The sequence below is a fragment of the Malaclemys terrapin genome, chromosome 8 (assembly GCF_027887155.1).
Source record: "Malaclemys terrapin pileata isolate rMalTer1 chromosome 8, rMalTer1.hap1, whole genome shotgun sequence".
NCBI lineage: Eukaryota > Metazoa > Chordata > Testudines > Emydidae > Malaclemys > Malaclemys terrapin.
In genome coordinates, this window is record NC_071512.1 from 57,100,365 (window position 1) to 57,125,980 (window position 25,616).

Here is a 25,616-nt window from a genome sequence, read left to right on the forward strand (position 1 = left end):
CCCTGCTCATGCCAACAAAGCACAAGGCCCTTTGCCGAGCATCTCCCTGGCACAAGCGAAGCTCCCTATGTGTGTGTCCACCATAGAAGGGTACCATGTGCAATATGTTAGCTTATTAGCCACACTGATACTGAGTGTTAGTCCCTCTCAACTGAGACTAAAGCAGTTATTTAAACTAGAAGATGTACAGCTCAGTGGTACTAAACAGTTAGAGGAAGTTGTGATTAGATTCTTTGGCTGCCGGAAGGAGATGAGTGATGGGCCAGGATTCCTCCTATATCCTTTGATACTGTAAGGGATGAAGCTTTCCAGAAGGGGAAGATGTGGATCATGCAGGCAATTCTCAAAGTAGTTTGACCAGAATATTTACATATTTTATTAAATCTTTACAATCAGCAATTATAATCCAGTACACAATTATATACAAGGATTATATACATTTTAGCCCAGACTTTTACATCACAGTACACAGTTGCTCTTAGAAATATTGTATACGCTTATCACCAGACAGTAAAACCCAACAGTAGTATTACAGCACCTGTTATTAGATATTTCATAAGTTACATCATAAGAAAATATACGGATGTAAATCGGGCTGGTAAAAAATCCTATAAAATCTGAACATACAATATTTCATTCACAGAATGTTTTTTCTATGTTCTGACTGAAGCCTTTGCATAAGGTGTCCTGTTAACATTTACTATCTCGACACACACTGTTTCACTGACTAAAGATAAGCCTTCAGCTAAAACCATGGTGGGAGGAGGAGGAGAAACAATGCTCATCTTATTTTAAAACTTCATTATGAAACAATAAGTGTAAATAGAGAATATCTCTTTAACATCAAAGGAGATATTAAATTGGTTCTTTGAATTACATGAGGGAATAAGATGTACTAGTTCTAAATCAGAATCCTAAACTCTTCAGTGTTCTAGTTAACCAAATAGCACAATCATACACGATATTGACTTACAGTGATGCAAGAACAATATTCTCTAAACACAATTAAAGTTTTTAAAAATTTGCAAAGTACGCCCTACTCCCCTCTCCAAAATTATCTTCTGTTCAATCACATATTCCTTTTGCTTTTTAAAATGGCATTAACATGTTACAGAAAATTTTATTGTATTTTTAGAGTGATACGAAGAGGTTAAAACTAAAAGTCTATTTCCATCTTTATTAGGAAAGACACAGTGAAAAAACCTGAATAAAATTGTCCCCTAATTTATCCTTTTCTTTCCCAAAAGGTCAACTTTACCTGATTCAGTTCTGTAAACCATGGATCTATGGCGGTCATAATTTAACTTCACCTTTTTAAGTGACTATCTCAAAAAAGGGGACAACATTTATCTGAGGTAGACCACCACTCTCGAGATGCTTCAAAAATGATATCAAGGGATTCTCTTAACAATCCCTCACTTCAAAGGATGGAATGTGCCTGTGTCAGAACTGTCGTGCCGGTGTTTACACTTAATGTAAGGTTAGTCAGTCATAAAAGATTACCTTGTGGTGACAGGGAGAATTAGAGCATCAACGTCTAATAATGTTTCTAAAGACAAATTTTAGAGTTAAAAACTAAATCACTTTCTGCAGGAAGGAACTGAAAACTTGAGCTGTCATATTAAAATTTAATTTGACAAACCTTTTGCTAATGTAATGACCAGAGAACCACTTTACCTACAATCCTTAAAAATACCTAAATGGAGCGACTAGAGAATATAAACACAGAACCTGTGCAGCTTTTATTAGTGGCACTACATTCTGACGTTTGGAAATATTTAACTCCTTTTTAGAGTTAGGATTTCTGAACTACACCACCCTATGGGGCTATTGGCCACTTGCAGCCACATCACTTTTTACCCAGAAAAACACGCACTGAAGTCAATGGATTCTGTGGCCATACCAGGCATGCCTCAATTGCATGAGCTGGGCACCCAAGTTACAAAGGACACTTCAAAGATTTTGAGGCATAATCCCATCCTTTAAAATCAATCCCTCAGTCTAAAATGACAAAGTATTAAGCTTCAGCACTGTACCAACACATTAAGCCCAAACCTCCATAGTTATTTGTGCAAAGAAATTAAAACTAAGTTTTAAAAGGACACTTATTCACTAGTTCCCTACTGCTTCACTATCTCAAAGTTAACTACACCTCTATTCAGTTAAATTGTCATTCAATTTCTGTATAGTATTATGATTGACTAAACATGCTCTCAAAGGTACTTGTGCATTTTGATACTCTTGAGAGCAAGTGTCACTGTTAGATGACATGTATACAACATTTGTCTGGGACTTGAAACCATATATGAATATACATAAGTACAATACAGTATGGCTGAACTGATTGACATTTGCATATTCGGCACATTTTAATCTCACCAGTAAAATGAAAGGTGCACTTCAGACAGGGATACATCTGTCTGCCAGTATAAAGATTATATATAAATATAAAAACTTTCAGTTTTAGTCTGGTGCATGATATAGGCAGTGTTAAGTCTCTCTCTGAAAAGGAAAAAACAGATTAAATACTGAATTGAGCCATAATTAACTAAAACCCGTGTCTATAGATCAACTTAAACTAGAATTTTGGCAGTTTTAATTTGGACACAGTTAAGCTAACTGCTTCTTGTTTTCTTAATCAGATTTGTGGTTTAATTGGCGGATGCGTCCGAAAACATGATCAATTAGGAACCATGCTTACTTGTATTTAAAAAACAACAACAACAAAAAACAGAAGTATCATATCAATTATTCTTTGACTTCACACCACTAAATTTTGCATTATGGACCCAACAGCTAAAGGTAAACAGTTGTGCTTCACTATTGATACTAGCCTTCTTGCCCAAGTGTTGACAGATATTTCTTGTAGAGAAAACAGAAATTGTCATTGAAATTCTCATCTATTATCAGAGAACAATAATAATGCTAAATTGTGTGTCTTAAGGTAGTTTTAAGCTTGATAACTTTAAGCATGGAAGGCCAAAAAGGAAAAATTGTATTAAAATGTGTTTTGCCCAATTTACCTTAATTCAAGTAACAATCTTCATAATCACTGTGAACCTTTATGTACTAGTCCTCTAATTAGCAAAGCTTTCTTAATTTTCCTAAAAGAGCTTCCTAGTAGAACATGTTACCTTTGGTTTATGCAGCCTCTCTAGTTGAAATAAGAGCAGAAGAGGAAAAATCCAAGTCATCTTGGTCATTCTTCAAAACAACAGATGGAAGGAGTGATAAGCAACACTGCTATCTTATTAGGATATAAATGTCAGGACAAATTGAGCTGTTTCTAGCTGTGTCTTAAAGACATTACAGCTGGAAATGTCTCACAATTTCACCTATTTCTCTCCATAAAGGCCTTTATCAGTGAAACTGCACCTTCAATTAGAATAGCCTCTGACTATTGCCTTCAAGTGCCATAACCAGCCAACAAGTGGTGCATTAATCCCATTATATTCAACTTCTACCTTTCCAGAGGCCAAGGCAATCTGCTCTCCGGATGCCTGGAATGCAGAAATCTGATTAATTCCCTGAATGAAACCTCCTGTATTACAGCACCATGCAACAGAGCCATACAAACAGTTCAATTGCACATTCCCATTTCAAAACAGGAAAAATTAAAACTATATAAATTATAACATGTGCTGGGTTTCTATTATATTATCCAGGCGAAACCTGGTTGCTCATCACAATACTGAACAATTTCTAATTCTTAGATATTAGGGCCTTACTTTTACCCAACAAATTCACCATTTTGTTTATCCACAAATAAGTTATTAGAAGTCATAGTTCATCCTTTTCCATCATTTCAAATGCTTCTATATCTTCATTCCAATCTGCTAATATGGATTCCATAGGCTGGACTTTATTATCCCAATTAACATTGGAGCTGGAATCTGTCTCAGTCTGAGATTGTTCCTGAGGCTGGTTATCTAATTCTGTACTTTCTGTCTCTTGAACATTAGCCTCATGGATTTCTGTGATACAGGACTCCTGGTTTGAAATGGAAATGCTATCACTGTCTGCATCAACAGGGGATAATGAATCAAGATGAGTAACATCAGAACTTCCTTCTCCCTCAGGCTCTTGACTGGCCAAGCTGAGGTCCTGAGATGCTGAAGTCTCTTCTGGTCTCTGCTTATGTGAATCATTTTCAAAGGACCTCTGGTCCAGGTTTTCCATTTCCAGATCTTTATTTAAAAAAAAAAAGAAAAAAAAAAGAATTTTGTAAGTACTTTCAAACGGCAACTGAAATACACTGGAAAATGAACACTTACATTTTATTTTCAATTGTCTCCCTTGATCTTATTCCAGACCTCATGAAGGTTCAGATTTTTATTAGTATGGAGAATCTTAGTCCTTTTTGAGCGGTGTATATTAAGCCTTTTGCAAATACTGTTCTTTAATTATGAAGTTAATTTATCATTTGCTCATAAGTTTAGTCAATTCAGGGTACTAGCATCTGTAGTGGTTCTTCATGCTTAGCTACCAATGCTCTTATGTCACTGCTGTCCGCTTCGTAATCATGAGTGTACACTCCAGCCCACCATAGCTCTTGAATTAGGAGACTGGAGTTTAGTGCAGCCCAAAGATCCATGGAAGGTAGTGGGTACAGCCACAAGGTCTTCATTTGATAAACTCGCAAAGCTATGATCTATTCTTTTAAATTTAAATTCAGACATACTAGTACATAAAACTGCACCCTACCTTGGCTCCCCATTTTGTTAATGTTAGAAGGTTCTTCTGGTTCAATTACGTAAATGTTCAAAACTAAAGAAAACTGACACTGCTAAATAAAGGAAACTGTTTTCAAGAATTCTAGGTAGTCCAACTGTATACAACTTGATTATTAATATAAGATACTTACTGCTATCAATAATGTAGTTTGGAATCATTTTACCTTTAAATATTGTTGCTGAAATTCCAATGGTAGCACAAGGAGGGGAAAAAGCACATATGCATTAAAAATCCATAACACATAATATCCTCTTGTGTTTGGTGGAAGCGAAAGGTTGGTTTTATTTATACTGCAGTTGCCCCAGAAAGGATTTAATAGCAAAAAACTACTTTGAACAGCTCACCCGCTGGTATAAATAGGTGGACATCAAGATTCCATGTGAGGAATCCAGAAGTGCTGTAACTTGGGTTTCAGCTTTGGAAATACAATGGGGGAAAATGAATGTGCTAATGTTAGTTTACTAGAGAAGTTAAAGTTCATATGATGCTCCCCAAATAGCCTGTTTGAAAAAGCAGTATTACCAGAATTTAAATTCTATCTGGGGGAAAAAGAACAGGAGTACTTGTGGCACCTTAGAGACTAACAAATTTATTAGAGCATAAGCTTTCGTGGACTACAGCCCACTTCTTCGGATGCATATAGAATGGAACATATATTGAGGAGATATATATACACACATACAGAGAGCATAAACAGGTGGGAGTTGTCTTACCAACTCTGAGAGGCCAATTAATTAAGAGAAAAAAAACTTTTGAAGTGATAATCAAGCTAGCCCAGTACAGGGAGGGATTGGAGCAAATGCGGTAATATCTTAGAGCTTGGCTGTAGACAATGGATCGTGTGGTGTGACATCATCATAGGACCTAATTACATCAGCCATACCATCAGGGGCTTGATATGCAAACTAGACACAATCAACTCCGGTTTGAATAAGGACTGGGAATGGCTGAGCCATTAGATTCAATGTTTGTATCTCCCCTTGTAAGTATTCTCACACTTCTTAACTGTCTGTACTGGACTAGCTTGATTATCACTTCAAAAGTTTTCTCTTAATTAATTGGCCTCTCAGAGTTGGTAAGACAACTCCCACCTGTTTATGCTCTCTGTATGTGTGTATATATATCTCCTCAATATATGTTCCATTCTACATGCATCCGAAGAAGTGGGCTGTAGTCCACGAAAGCTTATGCTCTAATAAATTTGTTAGTCTCTAAGGTGCCACAAGTACTCCTGTTCTTCTTTTTGCGGATACAGACTAACACGGCTGCTACTCTGAAACCTATCTGGGGGAAGTTTGCTAAAAGAGAGTCTAGAAAGAATCTCCTAGCATTTTCACTGAAAATATATCCACTATCTACACTGATGGAATGGATAGAACCACACAAGCAGGATAATTAATATCATGTAAAATTACTGGTACTGACAACTTTAATCTCTTAACAGCAGCCATACTGGGTCACACCAAAGGTCCATCTAGTCCTGTCTCCTGTCAATGGCCAATGCCAGCTGCCCCAGAGGGAATGAACAGAACAGGTAATCATCAAGTGATCCATCCCCTGTCGCCCATTCCCAGTTTCCGGCAAACAGAGGCTAGGGACATCATCCCTACCGTTCTGACTAAAAGCCATTGATGGACCTATCCTCCATGAACTTATCTAGTTCTCTTTTGAACCCTGTTATAGCCTTGGCCTTCACAACATCCTCTGGCAAGGAGTTCCACAGATTGACTGTGCATTGTGTGAAAAAATTCTTTCTTGCGTTTGTTTTAAACCTGCTGCCTTTTAATTTCATTTGGTGACCTCTAGTTCTTGTGTTCTGAGGAGTAAATAACACTTCCTTATTTACTTTCTCCACACCAGTCATGATTTTATAGACCTTTATCATATTCCCCCCCTTAGTTGTCTCTTTTCCCAGCTGAAAAGTCCATCTTATTATTCTCTCCTCATATGGAAGCTGTTCCACACCCCAATCATTTTTGTTGCCCTTTTCTAATTCATCTTTTTTGAGATGGGGTGACCACATCTGAACACAGTATTTAAGATGTGGGCATACTATGGATTTACATAGAGGCAATTTGTTTTCTGTCTTATCTATCCCTTTCTTAATGGTTCCCAACATTCTGTTTGCTTTTTTGATTGCCACTGCACATTGAGTGGATGTTTTCAGAGAACTATCCACAGTGAATCCAAGATCTCTTTCTTGAGTGGTAAGAGCTAATTTAGATCCCATTATTTTATATGTATAGGTGGGATTATGTATTTCAATGTGCATTATTTTGCATTTATGAACATTGAATTTCATCTGCCATTTTGTTGCTCAGTCATCCAGTTTTGAGAGATCCTTTTGTAGCTCTTCGCAGTCTGACTGGGACTTAACTATCTTAAGTAGTTTTGTATCTGCAAATGGGGTAAACACCTCACTATTTACCCTTTTTTCCAGATCACTTTATGAATATGTTAAATTGGTCACCTCTGGAGCCCTTTTTAAAAATTGGTGTCACATGTCCAGTCATTCAGTACAGAAGCTGATTTACAGACTACAGTTAGTAGTCCTGCCATTTCACATTTGAGTTCCTTCAGAACTCTTGGGTGAATACTATCTGGTCTTGGTAACTTATTACTGTTTAGTTTAACAATTTGTTCCAAAACCACCTCTAATGTGGTCATTCTATTTTCCTCACTAGGATTTAACTTCCACTTTTTAAAAGGATGCCTTTTTGCCTCTCACGTCTTCTTTTACTTCTTCATTGTTTAGCTATGGTGGCTCTTTTTTGGTTCTCTATGTTTTTTAATTTGGGGTATACATTTAAGTTGAGCCTTTATTATGGTGTCTTTAAAAGGTTTCCATGCAGCTTGCAGGGATTTTACTTTTGGTGCTGTACCTTTTAATTTCTGTTTAACTGACCTCCTCATTTTTTGTGTTGATTCCCTGTCTGAAATTAAATGCTCAATGAGAACCACTTTTGCCTGGTCTTTGCAGTGAGAAAAATCAGGTCTATCTTTATAGATATGAAGGGGGGGAGGGATAACTCAGTGGTTTGAGCATTGGCCTGCTAAACCCAGGGTTGCGAGTTCAATCCTTGAGGGGGATCTGGAACAAAAATATGTCTGGGGATTGGTCCTGCTTTGAGCAGGGGGTTGGACTAGATGACCTCCTGAGGTCCCTTCCAACCCTGGTATTCTATGAAGAAAATCACTTGGAACTGAGAAGCATCTACAAGTCAGGATCCTGAAACACACAGCCTATTCCTGCCTTGATATCAAAGCAGAATATGAAAATCTCTTCCAAGAAAAAAAGGGTTTAAGGGTTTAAAAATAAAAAACCAAAAAACCAAAAAAACAACCCACACATACTGTAGCACTACTAGTCAAATTTGTTACACCAAAATTATAATGTTCACTTTTTCTATTTGGGACTTTGTTTAAAGTGTTTCAAGTTGGACTTGTATTGGGAAATTCTAAGAGATTGTTAGTTTGAATGAAACTAATTCAACAAACTAGAATTATGGAGGTCAGACAGAATTTTCACCTCAATCCCAATTCACTTATTTTTTCAGGTAGAAAATAAGAACCATTGTTTGTTTTTATATTTCACATTATGCCAACAGATAAAGATAAGTAATAATAAGACACACATGGCTTTGCCCTTACCTCTGTCTTTTGCTTTATCAGAGAGAAGCACTTCTACAGATTCATATTCTCTGATTGCATCAAGTATAATATTTCCTTCTTTGTTGAACAGGAAGAGCATGGGGATTTTGATATCATCTGTATTCTTTCCATCACCAGCCATTTGGAATAGAGGAGCAGTGTCGCTGCTGCTTCCCTCATTGTCATCTAGCCAATAGAAAGTCAGAGTAAGCTTTTCCATTCTGTATATAGTTCAGATTGATGCTCTCCCATTTCACTGGATAAAGGTAGCTTGAAGAGCTGGTGTGGGAATTTCAGAGAATGTGCTACAGTTGAATTAGAATTCCCCAGATTTACAATTTTCTAACCTTATTTCCTGGTGGAGACAGCAAACAAGAGGTTTCTGAGTGGACAGAAGCAAGTTAAGTTGAAAGGTGGAATGTATTTCAATTCTATTTGCTTGCCTAAGATGGTGATGAGAATTTGCAGGTGGGAGGGAATATTCTTTGGCATCTCCAGCAGTTTTAATTTTGTATTTTCAATTTGCCCCAAAAGGCTCAATGGCTGGTGGATGCCTGCCTGGCTGTGGAAAGTCAAGAATAGTGCTGGACCTAGAAGGAAAAAGCTATTTCATGAGCAGATACATTCCTGAATGTAAAAGGTCTCAATGTACAGCTTTTCAGGATTGCTACTAAGCAGTTATCTATTTTTCAATACTGAAAGAATAGTTACTCAACTTTTAATAAGGAATGTAAATGGTATATTCTTCTCTAGAACTACTAACTTAGCTGGGAAAGCATAGGCGAGGGAATGAAGATGATAGAACAGAGGTAGGCAAACTACGGCCTGCAGGACCCTCCTGGCTCGGGATGCTCACCCCTGGCCCCTCCCCTGCAGCCTCAGCAATGCTCTGGGCAGCAGGGCTGCGAGCTCCTGGGGGCAACGCAGCTGCACAGCCTGGCCTGACCCAGTGGTCTGTGCTGCACAGCTGCAGTGCCACGGGAGTTCGGGGGGGGGGAACAGGGGTACAGTCACGAAGGTGAGGAAGGGTTGGATGGGGTGGCGCAGGGATTCTGGGGGTAGTTAGGGGACAGGGGGGTTTGGATGGGCCAGGAGTCCGAGGGGTGGATAGGAGGTGGGCCACGCATCCCCCCCCCCAAACCGGCCCTCCATACAATTTCTAAAACTTGATGCAGCTCTCAGGCCAAAAAGTTTGCCCACCCCACGATAGAACCACCATTCTCTTTCATTTCACAACATTCAGCTGCAAACAAAAGTTAATTTGTAACTTCCGATTTGTCAGAACAAACCCCCTCACTGAATTTCTCCACTAGTAGGTTTCTGTCTGGCTCCATTCTTGTGTGCAAGCAGGATATTAAGTATACACACCTCAATTGTTCCAATAACAGGATTTCTGTACCAACTGCTCACAGATGCCTGCCAGCCCTGAAAATATGCTTATATATAATCTAAATAATCTTGGGAGAAAAAACAGGTTAAATTTGTACAAAACAATAAGGATAGTTTTATTTACCAATAACAATGCCCCCTATTGCTCCAGCTTTTTGGATGTTTCGTGCCTTTTCAGCAAACATGCACTGGCCTCTCTGCATCAAAGCAATTTTCTCCTTCACTGCTTCAGGATTAGTGATCTCCGAGCATCCATTGTAAGGTTTACTGGTTGCAACAAATCCTCTTGTCTGTTTGAGAGATGTAATGATTTAAAATACTGGAGTAAAGCCTGTAAATGTTTCCTACCTTTTATAATTTTTCCAGTCATCCCAAAAAGTCACCTGGTGTTTCCCAGCATACTATAGGACCTTTATCCTAGAGTCTTTATTATGGCAGATTCTCAAAAAAGTTGTCTAATCAACAATTTTTGGACTGATTTGGTTTTCACATGGGCCAACATCTGTAACATTTTATGTTTGTACTAACATCTTATAATAGCCTTTAAGTACAGTCAACAAAATACAGAATAATTTATGGTTAAGATTATATCACCACAAACCATGTGAGAGCACAGATATCCTTAGAACTTTGTTTTAAACCTAGAGTATATACTCTGTGGGCTGAAATCCTGCCACCCTTAAAGTTAGTGGGAGTTTTGCCATTGACTTCAAAGGGGACAAGTAATTTCTCCCCATTTTGTCTTTATCTAGAAAGACATTTTCTCTGGAGTTCTGATGGGCTAAGGAGAGCCTAATCCTCATTAAACTTTTAAAATGTTGTAAATTCACAAATGAGCGGCAGCCATGCTGAATCCTAGCAGCTTGACAAGCTCTCTTCCCTTACATTGGCCCCTCCCTCTAGGATGCAAGAGGGATATTCCACATATAGCATTCAGAAAACAACTGGAGCACCTGTGTGTGGAGTCTGAATCACGACTGGTGCCAAAGGAGAAAAAGACTGAACTCTAGAGTGTCTGAGTCAGAAGAAAGAATTTTAGATTGTGTGTTTCTAATAGGGTGACCAGACATCCCGATATTTCGGTGTCGGGACGCATTTTGTCCCAATATCCGCCAGCAGCACTGTGGTTTTTTGTTTTTTGCTCTGCCAGCGAGCACCCCCCTCCCGCTCCTCTTCCCCCCCCCCCCCATGTGTCCCGATATTTTCTTCCCCTCATCTGGTCACCCTAGTTTCTAAGTATTTAAATGCCTATTATAAATGTAAGAGCTAGTTGAGTATTTTGAAATAAATGCAATACTAGAAAATTAAGACCAATGCAACAGAGAAAAAGCACAAATAAATAAAATTCAAGAGCAAATCATATGTTCTTAAGATTTTCACATTATACACACCCCTACGTTGTGTTTGGATAGGTCCATTCCAAATTGTGCTGGCCCAGCTGTCAATACTACCCTGCCAAAGAATGGGTGGGAAACAATTTGAACAGCACGTGGGGGTAGTTGCTGCTCTTTTTGTTGCTGACTGGACAGTTCAATCATTTCCTGCATGAATCGCAAACCATCTTCAGCATCAAGTGAACTTGCTGCCTAAGGAGTAAAGATATTAGGGTAAGTGGCTTCTTAAATATTTTGCAGAACCAAAATTTTACTGTCGCTGGTGAATTCCTCCAAGCCAACCTCCTGGAAAAAGAGCTGGCTTCTTCCAGAATCAGTCAGTATTGCCTCCAATCAACCAGGTTGAGAAGCAAAAAGTAATTGAGAGCACTACATTCTAAAGTCTAGCTCCCAGAGGCCCATGACCTTTCCAACAGCTGTTTTATATGTAATTCTTTGTTAACAATTATACTTTAAACATCTATCAAATTTGTCACAAATTTCATTTTTTCCAAATCTCCAGTTTATACAAGTTTGATTATTTTTAAATTGCAGTGGAAATAGTTGTTTTTAAACTAATAGACATAGCAGGGAAAGGGTTATTTCCAGGTATTGCAGCAGAAAACCTGAAGCCAAATCTAAACAAATTCTCATTGTCCAGTCTGAGAAATGCCAAAGTTAAACAGCAGACAATTAAAACCAAAAATTCTTTTAAAAAAAATCTAATTTTTCTTTATCAGTAACACAGAATTATGTTTACAATAAGATAACTGACACGTGTTCTTTAAAATTTAAACTAAAGAAAAATACTAATGTAATAGATAGACTTATATGTGGTCAAGTTGACTGACTTTTTGTATAAGATAAATAACTAGTGTCTTTTGACTACTGTGTAAAATACATGAATGTGTTATTTTGCTGAACTGGAATTTGTGGTAAATCCAACTATTAAAGCAGTCTTCAAACAAAATATGGTTTGCAGAGAGTTAAACTGTTAATGCTTTATCAAATAAACAGAAAAATGTGAAAGGTAAAAATAAGTTAGAATTATTTATGTGTTGCACAGTTGGTCAAATAATCATACTAGAAACACCACCAATTAGAAATTTCTGGATGACACTGAAGATCAACATTAGGGTTTAATCATACTGCTAATTACAATACTTATGTATTTGTACAGCACCTTTCATGTGCCCTTTAACATTTTTCACTTTACAAAAGTGGGTAATTATTTTGATAGGATTCTGGTTTCTCTCTCTAATCCTGAAAATAATGTTTATGCTCCAAACTAGGGGCTTGTGTGAATTTTGACAAAGCCAAGTATAAGATTATAAACTCTAAATCCATGATACAGCAAGTGCAAAGTATTTCAAAATGTATTTGAAACCATCCACCTTAATGTATCCTTGGGCTACTATGATACATTATGTGCACCAACTTAATTTCTAGAGATACACTTAAATAGACATCAAATTAATCTTTTAAATATCAATTTATTTATGGCATTTACGTCACATATACAAATGTGCCAATACTATATTAGATAGTCAGACTTGAATATTAGCTTCATAGTTGTCTTAAATATTACATTCTCTTACTATAATGAAAAAAAATCCATTCACATACATATGTAGTACCAGGACTGTACTGTTTGAAAAAGATACTTTTGTTCTATTATATAAAAATTGAAAAATAAAACTATGCTTTATCTAGAGCTTGATGCCAAAATAAATAAAACACTAGAGCTTTAGAAATACACATTTAAAATGATTTAGTAATTATTTTATGATCTTGCTATTTGAAGGGGGAATTTTTACTCTAAAGCACATTTGAACGAACATTTGTAATTTTTTTAAACTACTCATTTTTTCCCTCTTGTCTGTGCTATTTTTAGATTTGTTAGAACAAGTGCTCTCTCTTTCAGTCCAGCTTCTCCTTACAATGAGCTCTTAATTAGGGCACTATATCTTCTACAATTCAGAGACTGCCAAATCTGCTGCGGAAACTAAAACAAAATTATGCCTCACAATCTATGCATTCATTCTAAAAAGGAAAATTTTTATTCTTAATGGCAGCAAAGACAACTTTCCAAATGTGACCTGTATGCAAACTCATGCAGTGATGTCTGCTTAAATCTGCAGACAGCCTGAAACAATAGTTTAACTTTGCTGGAGGGCTGGTTAACTTTGAATCTACAGCTGATAACACTTAAGAACTACACCTCTGATCATGCTAGTAAAGCTTATATTCTTCTCCTACATTCTTCAGGTGCCAAATGTCTAGGGTGACCAGACAGCAAGTGTAAAAAATCGGGACGGGGGTAATAGAAGCCCATATAAAAAAAGCCCCAAATATTGGGACATCTGGTCACCCTACAAATGTCCAAGCTACCAAAATCTGCAGCTTTCCCTTCAAAAAAAATTCTATTATGCTGTTTAGTGCAAAACTGTAGCACACTGAAAATTAAGTTTACAGACAGCAAAAAACTGCATGTAATACCCAGTTAAACAAATGCAAGGATTACTGATTGAACGAAATATGAAAATGAATAATACAATAAAAATTCACATTAATTTCTGCAGATGTTGCACAATCCAAGTCTTTTGCTGCAACGTAAATGGGGCACCAGTTATAACAAGTGAGATAATGGCAAGACAAAGTTGAAGAAAAAGAGGCAAAAAAAATTAAACCAGTTTAAAAATATTATTTATCACATTTACCTTTCCTTTGTTGCTACAAAAGTATGCTGAAAGCTTCAGCAGGTCCCTTTTTAAAACTAAGCAACCCAAACTGTGGAAGTAGAGAATGAAACCAAGGGATGAAATCTGCTCCTATTGCAGACATTGGGAATTTTTCTACTGATTTCAATAAAGTATATGTGGGTCTTACTTGAATTGCATGCTGCACTAATTGTACTCTTCCATCTTTGAGGTGAATCAAACTGACTCCCATCTTCTTCAGTATCTCCAAATGCTCAGGATTACTGGCCATGAAATCCCTGGCTCTCAGTGGTGGTTTTGGTCCACTCCCAAAACTCTCTTCTCTGCCAAAGATGGTAAGGATCAAAGTTTCATACTGGTACATTTGTTACAAAATTATCTAACAGTTTTACACATGAGAAGTGTGCAAAGCTAGAGACATAATATACACAAAGCCATCAGAACCCATTCCTATCCTCCACTGTATGAACATTCCACTGGAGTATCTCAAGCTGAAAATTAAAGTTCTAGCAAACAATGCTTTTGGTAAAATGTTACTCTAAAATTATAATTGTTTTAAAAAGCCATGAACTCCCCCAACAGTTTTCCAGTGCAATGTTGGTAATGTAAAACTGATACATCAGCAATCAGGTTAAAATGTGAGCCAGCACCCTTCAATATCATTTCGAAATGTTCAGCATGTTGGTAATAAATTTTTAATAAAACCAGAAAAGCCAGTTTTCCTAACAGACTGAGCATCAGATGCATATAATGCAAATGTTACTCGGCCCATTTAATTTTCACCTGCATAAATATTACAGAAGTCATATAAAGGCATTTTTCAAATTTTACAGAACAACCTAAAATAAAGTACAAGATTATCTATGGCAGCATTAATAAAATAAAGTCAAGGAAAAGGGGTTATTCAGTTGACTATAGAAAAGAACCTGTTAATTTTCTTATTTATTCTCAGTGATTTCAGATCCTCTTTGCTCTGTTTACAAATTGATTTTTTTTCTAATTGGCACTACCGCAATCCTAATTTAGGATCTGCAACTCGTGCTGAGCTCCTTCTACTCTTACATAATCAACTGCAGCTGGAGTTACAGCTGAACACTGGTAGGAAATGCAGCTAGCTTTACTGCCTATGCAGGGCCAAAAGGAATACCATCTTGTGAACAAAGTAAGCATATCTGACTAACATATGCAGAGGGGATGGGGAGGCTTTTTTTTTTTTTAAATTGAATGACAGCCAATTTTCTGGCCATTCCTAGCAACGGAGGATATAAAACATGCATCTTACACTCTGGCAACGCCCCTAGGACAGCTCTTATCCACCACATTTTTCAAAGGTTCACGGATACTCTGAGCATACATAGGATCATTTGGGAAGAGAATCTGGGTGTTCGGACATGTCCACTCAAAGTTACTGTCATCCAGCTCCATGTATTCTGTTGTCTAAAATGTACAAAGCAGATTATCTATTAAGAAACCCAATTACTCTAAATTGCTTATCAAAAGAAAATATCAAACAGTAGACTGCATCTTCAAAAGTTATTTGTATACATACAAAGCATATAACTGTTGAAGGTAGGAAGATATCATATACAACTGCAATTACTAGCGAGGAGTAGTAGGACTTTGACTTGCCTGCTTTTTTGCTAGCTTCTTGGCATGTGCATAAAATTTTAAGTGTTAATGTTTGAAGCCTTTAACATTCCAAGTGTCCCCTAGTCTCCATTTTTATATTATTTTCCTTTCTGAATAGCTCTCATGTCTGTCTTCGTAGCATTCCCAATCAGAATGAAACAAATGATGCTGGTCATGATTCTATTTTGCTGCAATTTGGCAAAGATATGAACAGCAGCAAAGGCACCAGAGGTGTGTAAGTGAAGACTCAAATGCAGTCCTGCCTTGGTTCCTATTTGGAAGGTTATCTTTGCATCCACAATGTCCAGAATTAAAAAAAAAAAAAAAAACTAGTTACAGAAATTGAAATTACCTCTACTGGTAAGTGGTGATTTCAAGCCGTACCGCACCAAACATCTGGTACCCTATGTAACTTCTTGTTCTCTCAGACAGGAGAAAACTGTGTTTTTCGCTTTAGGTGTAAAGTTAATAGTGCCTATATTTTGGCTGTGGCAGCTCCAGGCCATTAGGATTTCCTTGTGTCAACAGACATGCCTCAGATTATTATTTTTTTAAGAATATTCCATGAGATCATCTCGGTTCAGTTAAATATCTTCTATTGATTTCTGAGCTGCCTATGATGATTTGACGCAAAGAAACCATAAAACTAAACATTAATAAATAAGGTTACTTTGCCACATTTAGCATCCTGTTCATAGATTTCAATATGAACAATCCCCGGAGTCTCTTCCTCACAATCCATATAGCAACAGTCAAATAAACCTATGGGTGGCAAAACTATATCAACTAATTTCAAACCAGACCTTAACTGTAAATCAGTTTGAAAGGAAGAGATTAGTTATTAACATTTGCAAATACATCCCTACCCCGAAATAACACTGTCCTCGGGAGCCAAAAAATCTTACTGCATTATAGGTGAAACTGCGTTATATTGAACTTGCTTTGATCCACCGGAGAGCGCAGCCCCCCGGAGCACTGCTTTACCGCGTTATATCCAAATTCATGTTATATCGGGTCGCGTTAAATCGTGATAGAGGTGTACCACTATTTTACTATCGCATGAGAAGTGCATAATAGTTTGGTATCTATTCCTGGCTCTGCAAATGAGTTGGTGGGTGATCCCAGGCAAGTCATTTAACTTCATTACAGCCCAGTTTCCCCATCTGTAAAATGAGTATAATACTTATCTATTTACAACACACCTGTGAGAAAAGTCATTTAAGATTATTTATCAACAATTAATAATTTTCTAAGAGCCAGTATTTAAAGGCATATAAAAAGGCTTCAGAAAAAAAATCAAGTTGCTATAGCAAAACAAAGTTGTTATTTATTTTATTGGAAGAAGTTGCTACATACAAAGTAATTGAGTGAGTAATTCTTAGAAATATGACCAACATAAAATAAATAAAGCCAAACCACCTACAGGGAAAAAAGTCTGCAAACTAAGGGCCAGTAAATCTGCTCCCCCACTATCTTCTATCAAATCAAATAGTGAAACAGCAGGAGGCCACCTTGCTAATCATGCACTAGGGCACCGATATTTCAAGTGGCAGGCATGGTACTTAGAATAAATGTAAGCAATGCAGCCCATTAAGATGTGTTCTTTTTCCCCCTCCCATTTATTGCAATCCAACTGATTCTAAAATCATCAGTGTTTTGGTTTCAATAACCTCATGTCTATTTTACAATTTCTTCCTTGATAGAAAAAGATGTCAGGAGCTTTTCTATCTTTGCCTTAGTCAGATATTAGTAACTTAGACTGATAGATATGTTTCAATGAAATCCTACTTCATCAGTATTTAGCAATTTAAACAGTGCTTATATTGAATTTAATTTCACATCTTAGACCTGATTTTCTTCAGTTTTTACTGATTTTTAGGAGACCCTGCTTCATACTCCCCAACAGCTGGACATAGCTACCATCAAGGAAATATTCTGCCCTCTATACAGGAAACAATATACTCACTATACAGAACTTCAAAGAGTTTCTACAAATATTAGTATAAACTTCATTTTAAAAGTTTTGGTTTAATAATACACGATCTGTCCCTTTTAAATCCATGCTTATCTTTTATTGGTACTATCTTGTTTTTCTGAAAGGTTTTGAAGACAGTCAACACTTCCAGGAAAAGGACAGCAATGAATAGCGCAGATAGCTATGAGGGAACATGACCAATTTTTGTTAATGAAGGTTAACATCAATGGAGTTAATGAACTCTACAAATTATTTTACAAGTCTAATCTCAAAATTATTGGTCTTCAGGTCCCTAGACCAGTATTTCCTTCATTTTCAATGTTGAATTCACTCAGTATAGCTGTGAAGCTTCTCTTGAATTTACTAAGTTCTCCAGGAAGAAAGCCCTCAGTCTAAAAAAAAGTCTGACACCTCAGTTTTCCACAACTGATCTGAGACACATCTCTACTGGGATAAAAAACTCATGACACCAAGTCTCAGAGCCTGGGTAATCTCACACAAGCTTTTGTGGTTTGGACTGCCAGGCTATAAAATTGCAATGTAGTGGTTCAGGCTCCAGGCCAGCCATGGGTCTTTTCTTATGTTTATTATAAACATAACTTGAGTGTCTTGTCTGCAATGCACAGTGGGTGAGTGTGATTTCTAAAGCACATCAAAGCGTTGCACACTAACCAACTGGTCTGCTGCCATGAACTAAAAGTTCCCTATTACACATTAATGTAGTGCGTTTTCAAATAGCACTATGTTAATGCACACTTGGGAGCCTTTAGTTTGGGCCAGTTAGTGCGCAACACCCTGGTGTGCTTTAGAAGTCTCACCCTTATAGTACATATTGCCATGCTGTATAAATAAGTAAGAAAATGCTAAGTAAGGGATTAACTAGGAATTATCCAAGAGTGAACACACTTCAAGTCAAAATAATGGCAGATTAACATTGGGGGAAATCCCTAGGTGATAAATAATCCTCTGTTCACTTTCTCATCTGTTTATTTAGCCTGTCAGATGAGCTACTGATGTTGGAAATATCAGTGTCTCAGAATGAAAGAAGCAAGAAAAGTACTGATTAGACTACATCACCATGACCACTTCCAGCAGAGTCTGAGTATGCTGTTTCAACGGGTTGCCAGTTGGCCTGGGGAGAAGGAGACTAAGAGCCTGAGCCTCAACTTCTTCTATTTGCTATAGCTCAACTGATTTCAACATTTTACACCAGCTGAGGATCTGGCCCTAGAGCTGGAAAGCTAACTTGGGTTTCCTCCCAGGTACTAAGCCCTAGGTCAGCAGGCTAGCTCTCTCTGCATTTTATTTTTCCCTTAATATAAAAAAAATGACTTGGCAAATTTAATCTACCCTATGGTTAAAGTATTTTTAAAGAGGAAATAAATCTGAGCTCCAGAAAACGAGAAATGTTGTATTTATTTGAATACAAAAACTGAAGATTAGGGTTTTATTGGTTTGTTTTTTATAAGCAAGTGTGTTCTGACATCTTTCTGCCAAGTTCCAGCCTGGAGCAAGGTTTTATGGTTCAGTTATAAATACCTAAAAAACAGGTTTGGTCATGGAAAAAATTGACAATATTCATGGGTGCCACTAATTACTGTCATGATAAAACAGTTTGCATTAAACATCTGTCAAAAATCTTATATTGCTTAAGCTTACCCTTTACCCTGATTTTTCCACCTAAAAACACATTAAAGTGGTATTAAAAATAGACTAAAGTTTAAAAAGGTCACTCACTGTATTTTTCTTAGACATTGTTTGGTTTGTAGTAGAGAGCCAAAGAGGCAGTAGATGAGCCTCTGTAGTGAAGATATAATCTTCTATATCAAAAACCATGTCTTCCTTATCAGCAAAGAGCAGGTAAAGGTATTTAAACATCTCAGCCAGGAAGAAAGAATCCATTCTATGGGGCAAGGGAGGGGGGAGAGAGAGAGAGAGAGAGAGAGAAGATAGCCTTAAGAACAGTGCTAGTTCCCAAAGTGGCAGTAAAACAAATGCTCAGGATACTCAATTTCCAAAGAGTTAGTGCTAATTAGCATTGCAGGTTTGTCATGGTGGGGAAAAAAGTCAAACAGGGTCATATTCCTGTTTTTCTGTGACTTCTCCACAGCTGGAGATCCTGCCCTGGGTGGCTGGGCTCAGCTCCCCACTCTGTGCATTGTAACCTGGCACACGTAGTCGCAGCACTGCTCAGGTTTAGCTCAGTTGCCTGTATGTCATGATGAAGAGAAAGGAGGGAAGCAGGGCGGCCAGGCCGTATTTGACTGAGCTGAATAGTAGCACTGGGTTGTGCTAAGCCCGAGCCTGGGCCTGGGCACAGAGCACAGCCCATAGAGGGCAGAGGGAGGTGCCGTTCAGCTCTGCGTGCCTCCTGCAGCTGCTCTCCTTGGGGGAAGCTCCAGCAACCAGGCTGCATTCCACCTTCCCAATGATGCTCCATCCTGGGAAGGGGGCTGAGGAAAGTGCTAGGGTCCTCCCCTCTCAACCCACAGTGTCAGGGTTCAGGCAGGGGATGCAGCTTTTACAGGCTGTTCTAAATTTACCGAGACTGCTTTGTGTTTAATAAAAAAGGCTGTGACAAATCTGCAGCCTTAATGATAATTTTTGAGCTTATTAGCCCTGCTTGAGTGCTGCAACTACTGCAGAATTCCAGTAGGAGGAAACTGTGTTTACAGAGGGAAATAACAGTTCAAGCAGTTCAATGGAAAAATGGTGTTACAATAATAATATACTGCTTGAGAATTCCAAAGTCAACATTTTTCAAATGAAATATTCTTCAGATTTAATCTACTTAACCATTGTCAAGTTTTATTGAAAAGATCTATAAAAAAATATCAGAATAGGTGGTCTTCACTTTAATACAGAAATGTTATAATTTAAGGCTATGAATTTTGATGGTGTTTAAGGCCAATTAGACTACAGATATTCCACTAACATCAAATATGCATAATCTCAGGGATGGTTTATTTAGATGAACACAGAATACACAATCAGCATCTGTCCAAAATTCAATTAATCTCAATACAAAAAAAAAGTTAATCAGACTCCTTTTATATTTTCTAATAAACTTAAAAATTACTACACACTTACCTGTCCTCATGACTTCCAGTACGAACATCCTTCATTGCAGCAAATCCACAAGGTACTCTAGCATATTTGTTTAAATTTTCAATGAGTGTTTTTCCTACTTCTAGGTAGTAAGGGTCCCCAGTAGCCTATTTTTTAGAAAAGTTGCACAATGTTTAGATGTCATGTAAAATGTATAGCTGTTTTTTTAGAACTACTTGCTATGCATTAGTTTCTGGTATGTTGCCTTTTTTACTAGGGTTACCATATTTCAACAAGCAAAAAAGAGGAGGGGAGGAGCCCCGCCCTAGCCCCGCCCCTGCCCCTCCCACTTCCCGCCCCCCCAGAACTCCCAACCCTCCCCCCGTTCCTTGTCCCCTGACTGCCCCCTCCTGGGACCCCTGCCCCTAACTGCCCTCCGGGACTCCACTCCCTATCTAAGCCTCCTTGCCTCTTGTCCCCTGACTGCCCCAACCCTTATCCACACCCCCACCCCCAGACAGACCCCTGGGACTCCCACGCCCCATCCAACCACTCCCCACCCCCTGACAGCCCCCCCCAGAACTCCCAACCCATCTAAACCCCTCTGCTCCCTGTCCCCTGACTGCTCCGATCCCTCTCCACACTCCTGCCCCCTGACAGCCCCCCCAGAACTCCCAACCCATCTAAACCCCTCTGCTCCCTGTCCCCTGACTGCTCCGATCCCTCTCCACACTCCTGCCCCCTGACAGCCCCCCCAGAACTCCCAACCCATCTAAACCCCTCTGCTCCCTGTCCCCTGACTGCTCCGATCCCTCTCCCCACTCCTGCCCCGACAGCTCCCCCCCAGAACTCCCAGCCCCCCACCCCGCTCCTTGTCCCCTAACTGCCCCCTCCTGGGACCCCTGCTCCTAACTGCCCTCCAGAACCCCACCCCCTAAGACTCCCTGTTCCTTGTCCCCTAACTGCCCCCTCCTAAGACCCCCCCCAACTGCCCCCCAGAACCCTACCCCCTACCTGTACCCTGACTGCCCAAAACTTTCTCCACTCCCCTCCAAAAGCCCCCACCCGTTTCTTGACTGCCCCCTCCAGAACCTCCCTGCCCCTTCTCCTGCCCCCCCTTACCCTGCTGCTCAGAACAGGGTGTTGGGCTCTGTGCCAGCCGGACACATGACTGAGCTCCCCAGCACAACACAAAACCCGGTCCCTGACCCTGCACAGGGCTGCCGGAGCGGGCTGCAGGAGAAGGAGCTGCCGGCCGGCTCAGAATGCAGGGAGGGGAGGGTGGGAGGAGGAAGCTGCTCCGGAGTCCAGCCCGGGACTTTCCTGCAGCCCTCCCAGCCGCTCGCTCTGCTCTGCCAGGGGAGGGGGAAATCCCGGACATTGTGAGTGCTTTACAAATTCCCCCCGGACGCTATTTTTAGCACACAAAAGGAGGACACGTCCGGGTAAATCCGGACGAATGGTAACCCTATTTTTACACATCCATGAAATTTAATGTCATTGTTTCAACAGAGAAGAGCCATATGCAGAGGAGAAAGTTCCTTTCAAATAGAGTGCATTACCATTTACATTATATGGACAAGCTATACTATGCTGGGACAATCAAAGGAAGACAAGGGAGTTACACCCAGATTTTTTAAAATATTTGAAAATAAGACTTAGGCCTTGCAGTGCTGAGTGCAGCAATGCCTAAATACTTTTAAAAATCTGGGCCTCAGGCACCCAACTGTTACTGAATCTGAAGGGGCTGGGCCCCTTTGTACCTTTGAAAATCCTTGCCTTATAAAACAAAACTCTTAAGACATTTTCTAATAACAAAGAGTGCCTACATCTGGCTTGCATGCCATAAACATTTAACTCTGACACCAGTGGACGAATTGGGGTCCAGTTCTACTCTTTCAGCTTTGGGACGCAGCACCAATAAAATCCAAACCTTGGTACCAAGTGTCAAAAAGCCAAAGTGATGAAGAAAGTGGTCTTACCTTATACAAGAAATAGGTGCTTTCTGCAAATTCTGGTCTTAAAGGGTGCTGAGCCCAATGAACCCTGAAGTCTGTTGTGAAAGCCTGAGGAAGAAAGAATAGAGATAAATAAATGTAGGCATAAAAATAGACAGACCGTGAATTATTATTTTAGATTTCAAAACAAACAGGCAGAAAGGTGCAAGTCCTGATCAACAAGCTCTACTCCTCTCTCATTTATTTCCTTTTCTAATTATAAAAAGACCCTATCCAAATTTGCTCTAGGATTCCTGTCAACAGTTAGATTACTTTTTGAAAAAAAAATCGATAGAAAGTAATATTCTCTGATGACAGGCCTGATTCTGATCTTACACACACCAGTATAAGTCAGGCAATGGTGTTACTTCAGAGTAAAGACAGAGTTCAAAATTAGGCCCTATGCGCCCATTTGATTTATTCTGGATTCATGTAGATAAAGTCAGACATTCAAAGTTATTCATCCTTCAAGTGTAGCAAAGGAATAGATCCAGAATAAGCAGGTCTGATTATGTTAGAAACAAAACAAAACTGCGACTTGTTATCTTTGAATGCTTGGACAGGCAAGTAGCCACCTACAGTACGAATACTACAGCAGCTAGTCAGAAATCGAATGAGTACCAGAAAAACAAGAAAGCCTCTGTCCACTGAAGACCAAGGGCCAAATTTTTAAGTGCCTATGCAAACGTTCCAGTAATGATTGTACAAAGGCAAACAGGCTTTTGTGTGCACAATTAACTTGTTTTCAGGCTCAACACAATATCCGTAGGTCTGTTTTCAGAGGCTCGATGCAAATATGGCCCTGAACATGTTACTTCTCCAGTGGATTTAGGTTTCACTTTACCAAGAGACAGAAGGAAATGAAAAGTCAGTGTGATTTAATAGCAAAAAGCCATTACATCACCAAGAAGATAGTTTCATATCAATGTTATGTAAACTTTGTATACTAGTGTGAAGTGATCCACAGTCAGTTTAAAAAATAAAATTTATTCATTATCACTTATCTGTTATATAACAATTGTTTCCCACTATTGGTAGTTACAATATCTCAGGGAAAAATGTTTCATATCCAGAACACCACTCCAGTTGTGCATGTGAGTTTGTACCAGCTTTTTTTTTTTTAATTACACATTATGTCTAGTATTATTTGAACTGAGATCACAATCAGTTTATATAACCTCCTGCCTTACCTCAGGAAGAAAGTTATGCTTTTTTATCACCTGATATAACATCTCATGAGTTTCAATAGCAGGTCTAATGTCACCTTTCAATACCTACAAATCAAGAACAATAGCAATAAATACATAAAAGTCAGGCATGATATCTGTACAAGACTACACATCAATGTATACATTGCCAGCATACACAATAATACAGTAAATCATGATCCTCTGTTTCACTGTATAATCTGCTTTATTTATGTTTTTCTATTTAGCATGGGATAGGAAACATATGAGTGGCTGCAACCCTTAAGAGACCATTGTTTCACAGCAATCATAACTGACTTGCGGGAAAGAGGACTGGATCATACTCAGATTGAAATCCTGGTTTAAAAGGGAATTTGCCCAGGTTTGTGACAGATGTTACAAAACGCATCTGTAGCCCAGGACTTGAACGGACCCATTCCCTTCAGTTCAAATTTTGCTACCAGAATTGCTTTTGAAAGCTCTAAGGACAGATTCTCAATCAGATATTTAAAGTCCCAGAGTGGCTCATATGATTTTAAAGGCCTAGCGGGCTGCAGAATGGACTTCTCATAAAATCATAATATCAGGGTGTGAAAAAGGTGGGGGTGGGGTTGTTTTGAAAATCAACACTGCCACCAATTGTACTGAACATTGTTGTTATGGTAATGTTATAGTAATCATTATAGTAATGTTATAGGTTGTAATTTCATGTATACAGTTATGAGGCTGAAAATGTGTCCAAGCCCAGTCAAAACTCTCCAGGAGCAGAAGGGCAGTTCACACCTCATCAGGGCACGTATGGGACAAACCCAGCCCAGCCTCACAGGAACAATCAATCATTTGTAAAATGATAGTAAAATCATTTAATCTGGAAGACTGTGCAAAGTCATTTAATCTGGAGGTCATGGAGGAAAGACAGGCAAGGGAACTCATGACAAACATCTGTAGCATATACATGGGGGGGGGGGGCAGGAGAGGAAATATAATGAAGGGAGCCAATGACAAAGGTAAGACAGGAATATCAACAGAAAGCCTTAAGACCCATGGGTAGGGTGGCCAGGCATATATTTTAGACTGCTAGAAATGGAAGTTGAGCATCTGATATGCCTTGGAACCTTTTGGGCACCAATTTGAATTTGGGTAACAAAATCAGTAAGCTGTGAGCTTGGCAATTAAGAACTATACCCTAAGAAGAAAAGGGATCTCTATAGTTGCGAGTTAAGCGAAGGGGGAGAGAGGAGAGGAGAAGTATCTTGCTCCACTCTTGCGGGAGTTTGGTTTTTTTCCTCTCCCCTAAATTCATTTGCATATGAATTAAAAAAAACTTCTGCGGAAGACTATTAGAGTTTAAGTCAAGCATTTTACATGATCATCAAGGAGTTAAGAGGTAAAAGAAGCAGAGCCAGGTAGATAATGAAAGGTATGAAAGTTCAGACAGTTTCCCCTCTTAACAGCCAGTACAAACTTGGAAATAATGTGATGCTGCATGATTTAATATAACCATCAGAGAAAGCAAAGGCAAACAAATCCCTCTTCCACATCAGATAACATTTTTAAAAGTTAAATTACTGAGCCTAAATGGCAACAACTATATTATGTATTTTTCATATCTGTTTTTATGAACAATTATTAGTAAATCCATTTAATGTGATCTGGGGACTGGAGGTTTTAGAAACCTTACCTGCAAGCCTGGGAAGAACGCAAGCAAAGAATCCATCCAGGTCCGAGCATTTAGCATTGGTTTGTGAATATGAACATCAAGCAGAAGAGGTGGTTGACTAATGTACCTCATTATGGCATCATAGTGCTAACAAAAACAGAAACATCATGAGCTCACATCTCTTTCAAAAGGGACATGAAAAAAAAAAAAACGGTTACTCACCTTCTTGTAACTAGTTTCAGAGTAACAGCCG

At 38.7% G+C, this 25,616-nt stretch overlaps 1 protein-coding gene across 1 annotated transcript in view; it reads right to left on the reverse strand.

Annotated features, from left to right (window-relative positions):
• Positions 1–349: 349 nt before the first annotated feature.
• The window catches only part of EDEM3 (ER degradation enhancing alpha-mannosidase like protein 3), a 53,413-nt gene continuing 28,146 nt past the window's right edge, over positions 350–25,616 (reverse strand). Inside the window, exons 10-20 of the mRNA XM_054037148.1 lie at positions 25,385–25,510; positions 23,707–23,790; positions 22,502–22,585; positions 20,562–20,686; positions 19,209–19,374; positions 15,150–15,304; positions 14,037–14,190; positions 11,166–11,360; positions 9,899–10,064; positions 8,386–8,571; positions 350–4,187 (exon numbers count right to left, since the gene is read on the reverse strand). Coding sequence (XP_053893123.1) covers positions 3,781–4,187; positions 8,386–8,571; positions 9,899–10,064; positions 11,166–11,360; positions 14,037–14,190; positions 15,150–15,304; positions 19,209–19,374; positions 20,562–20,686; positions 22,502–22,585; positions 23,707–23,790; positions 25,385–25,510 — 1,848 coding nt within the window. The 3' untranslated portion in view covers positions 350–3,780. The remainder of the gene's footprint in view (positions 4,188–8,385; positions 8,572–9,898; positions 10,065–11,165; positions 11,361–14,036; positions 14,191–15,149; positions 15,305–19,208; positions 19,375–20,561; positions 20,687–22,501; positions 22,586–23,706; positions 23,791–25,384; positions 25,511–25,616) is intronic.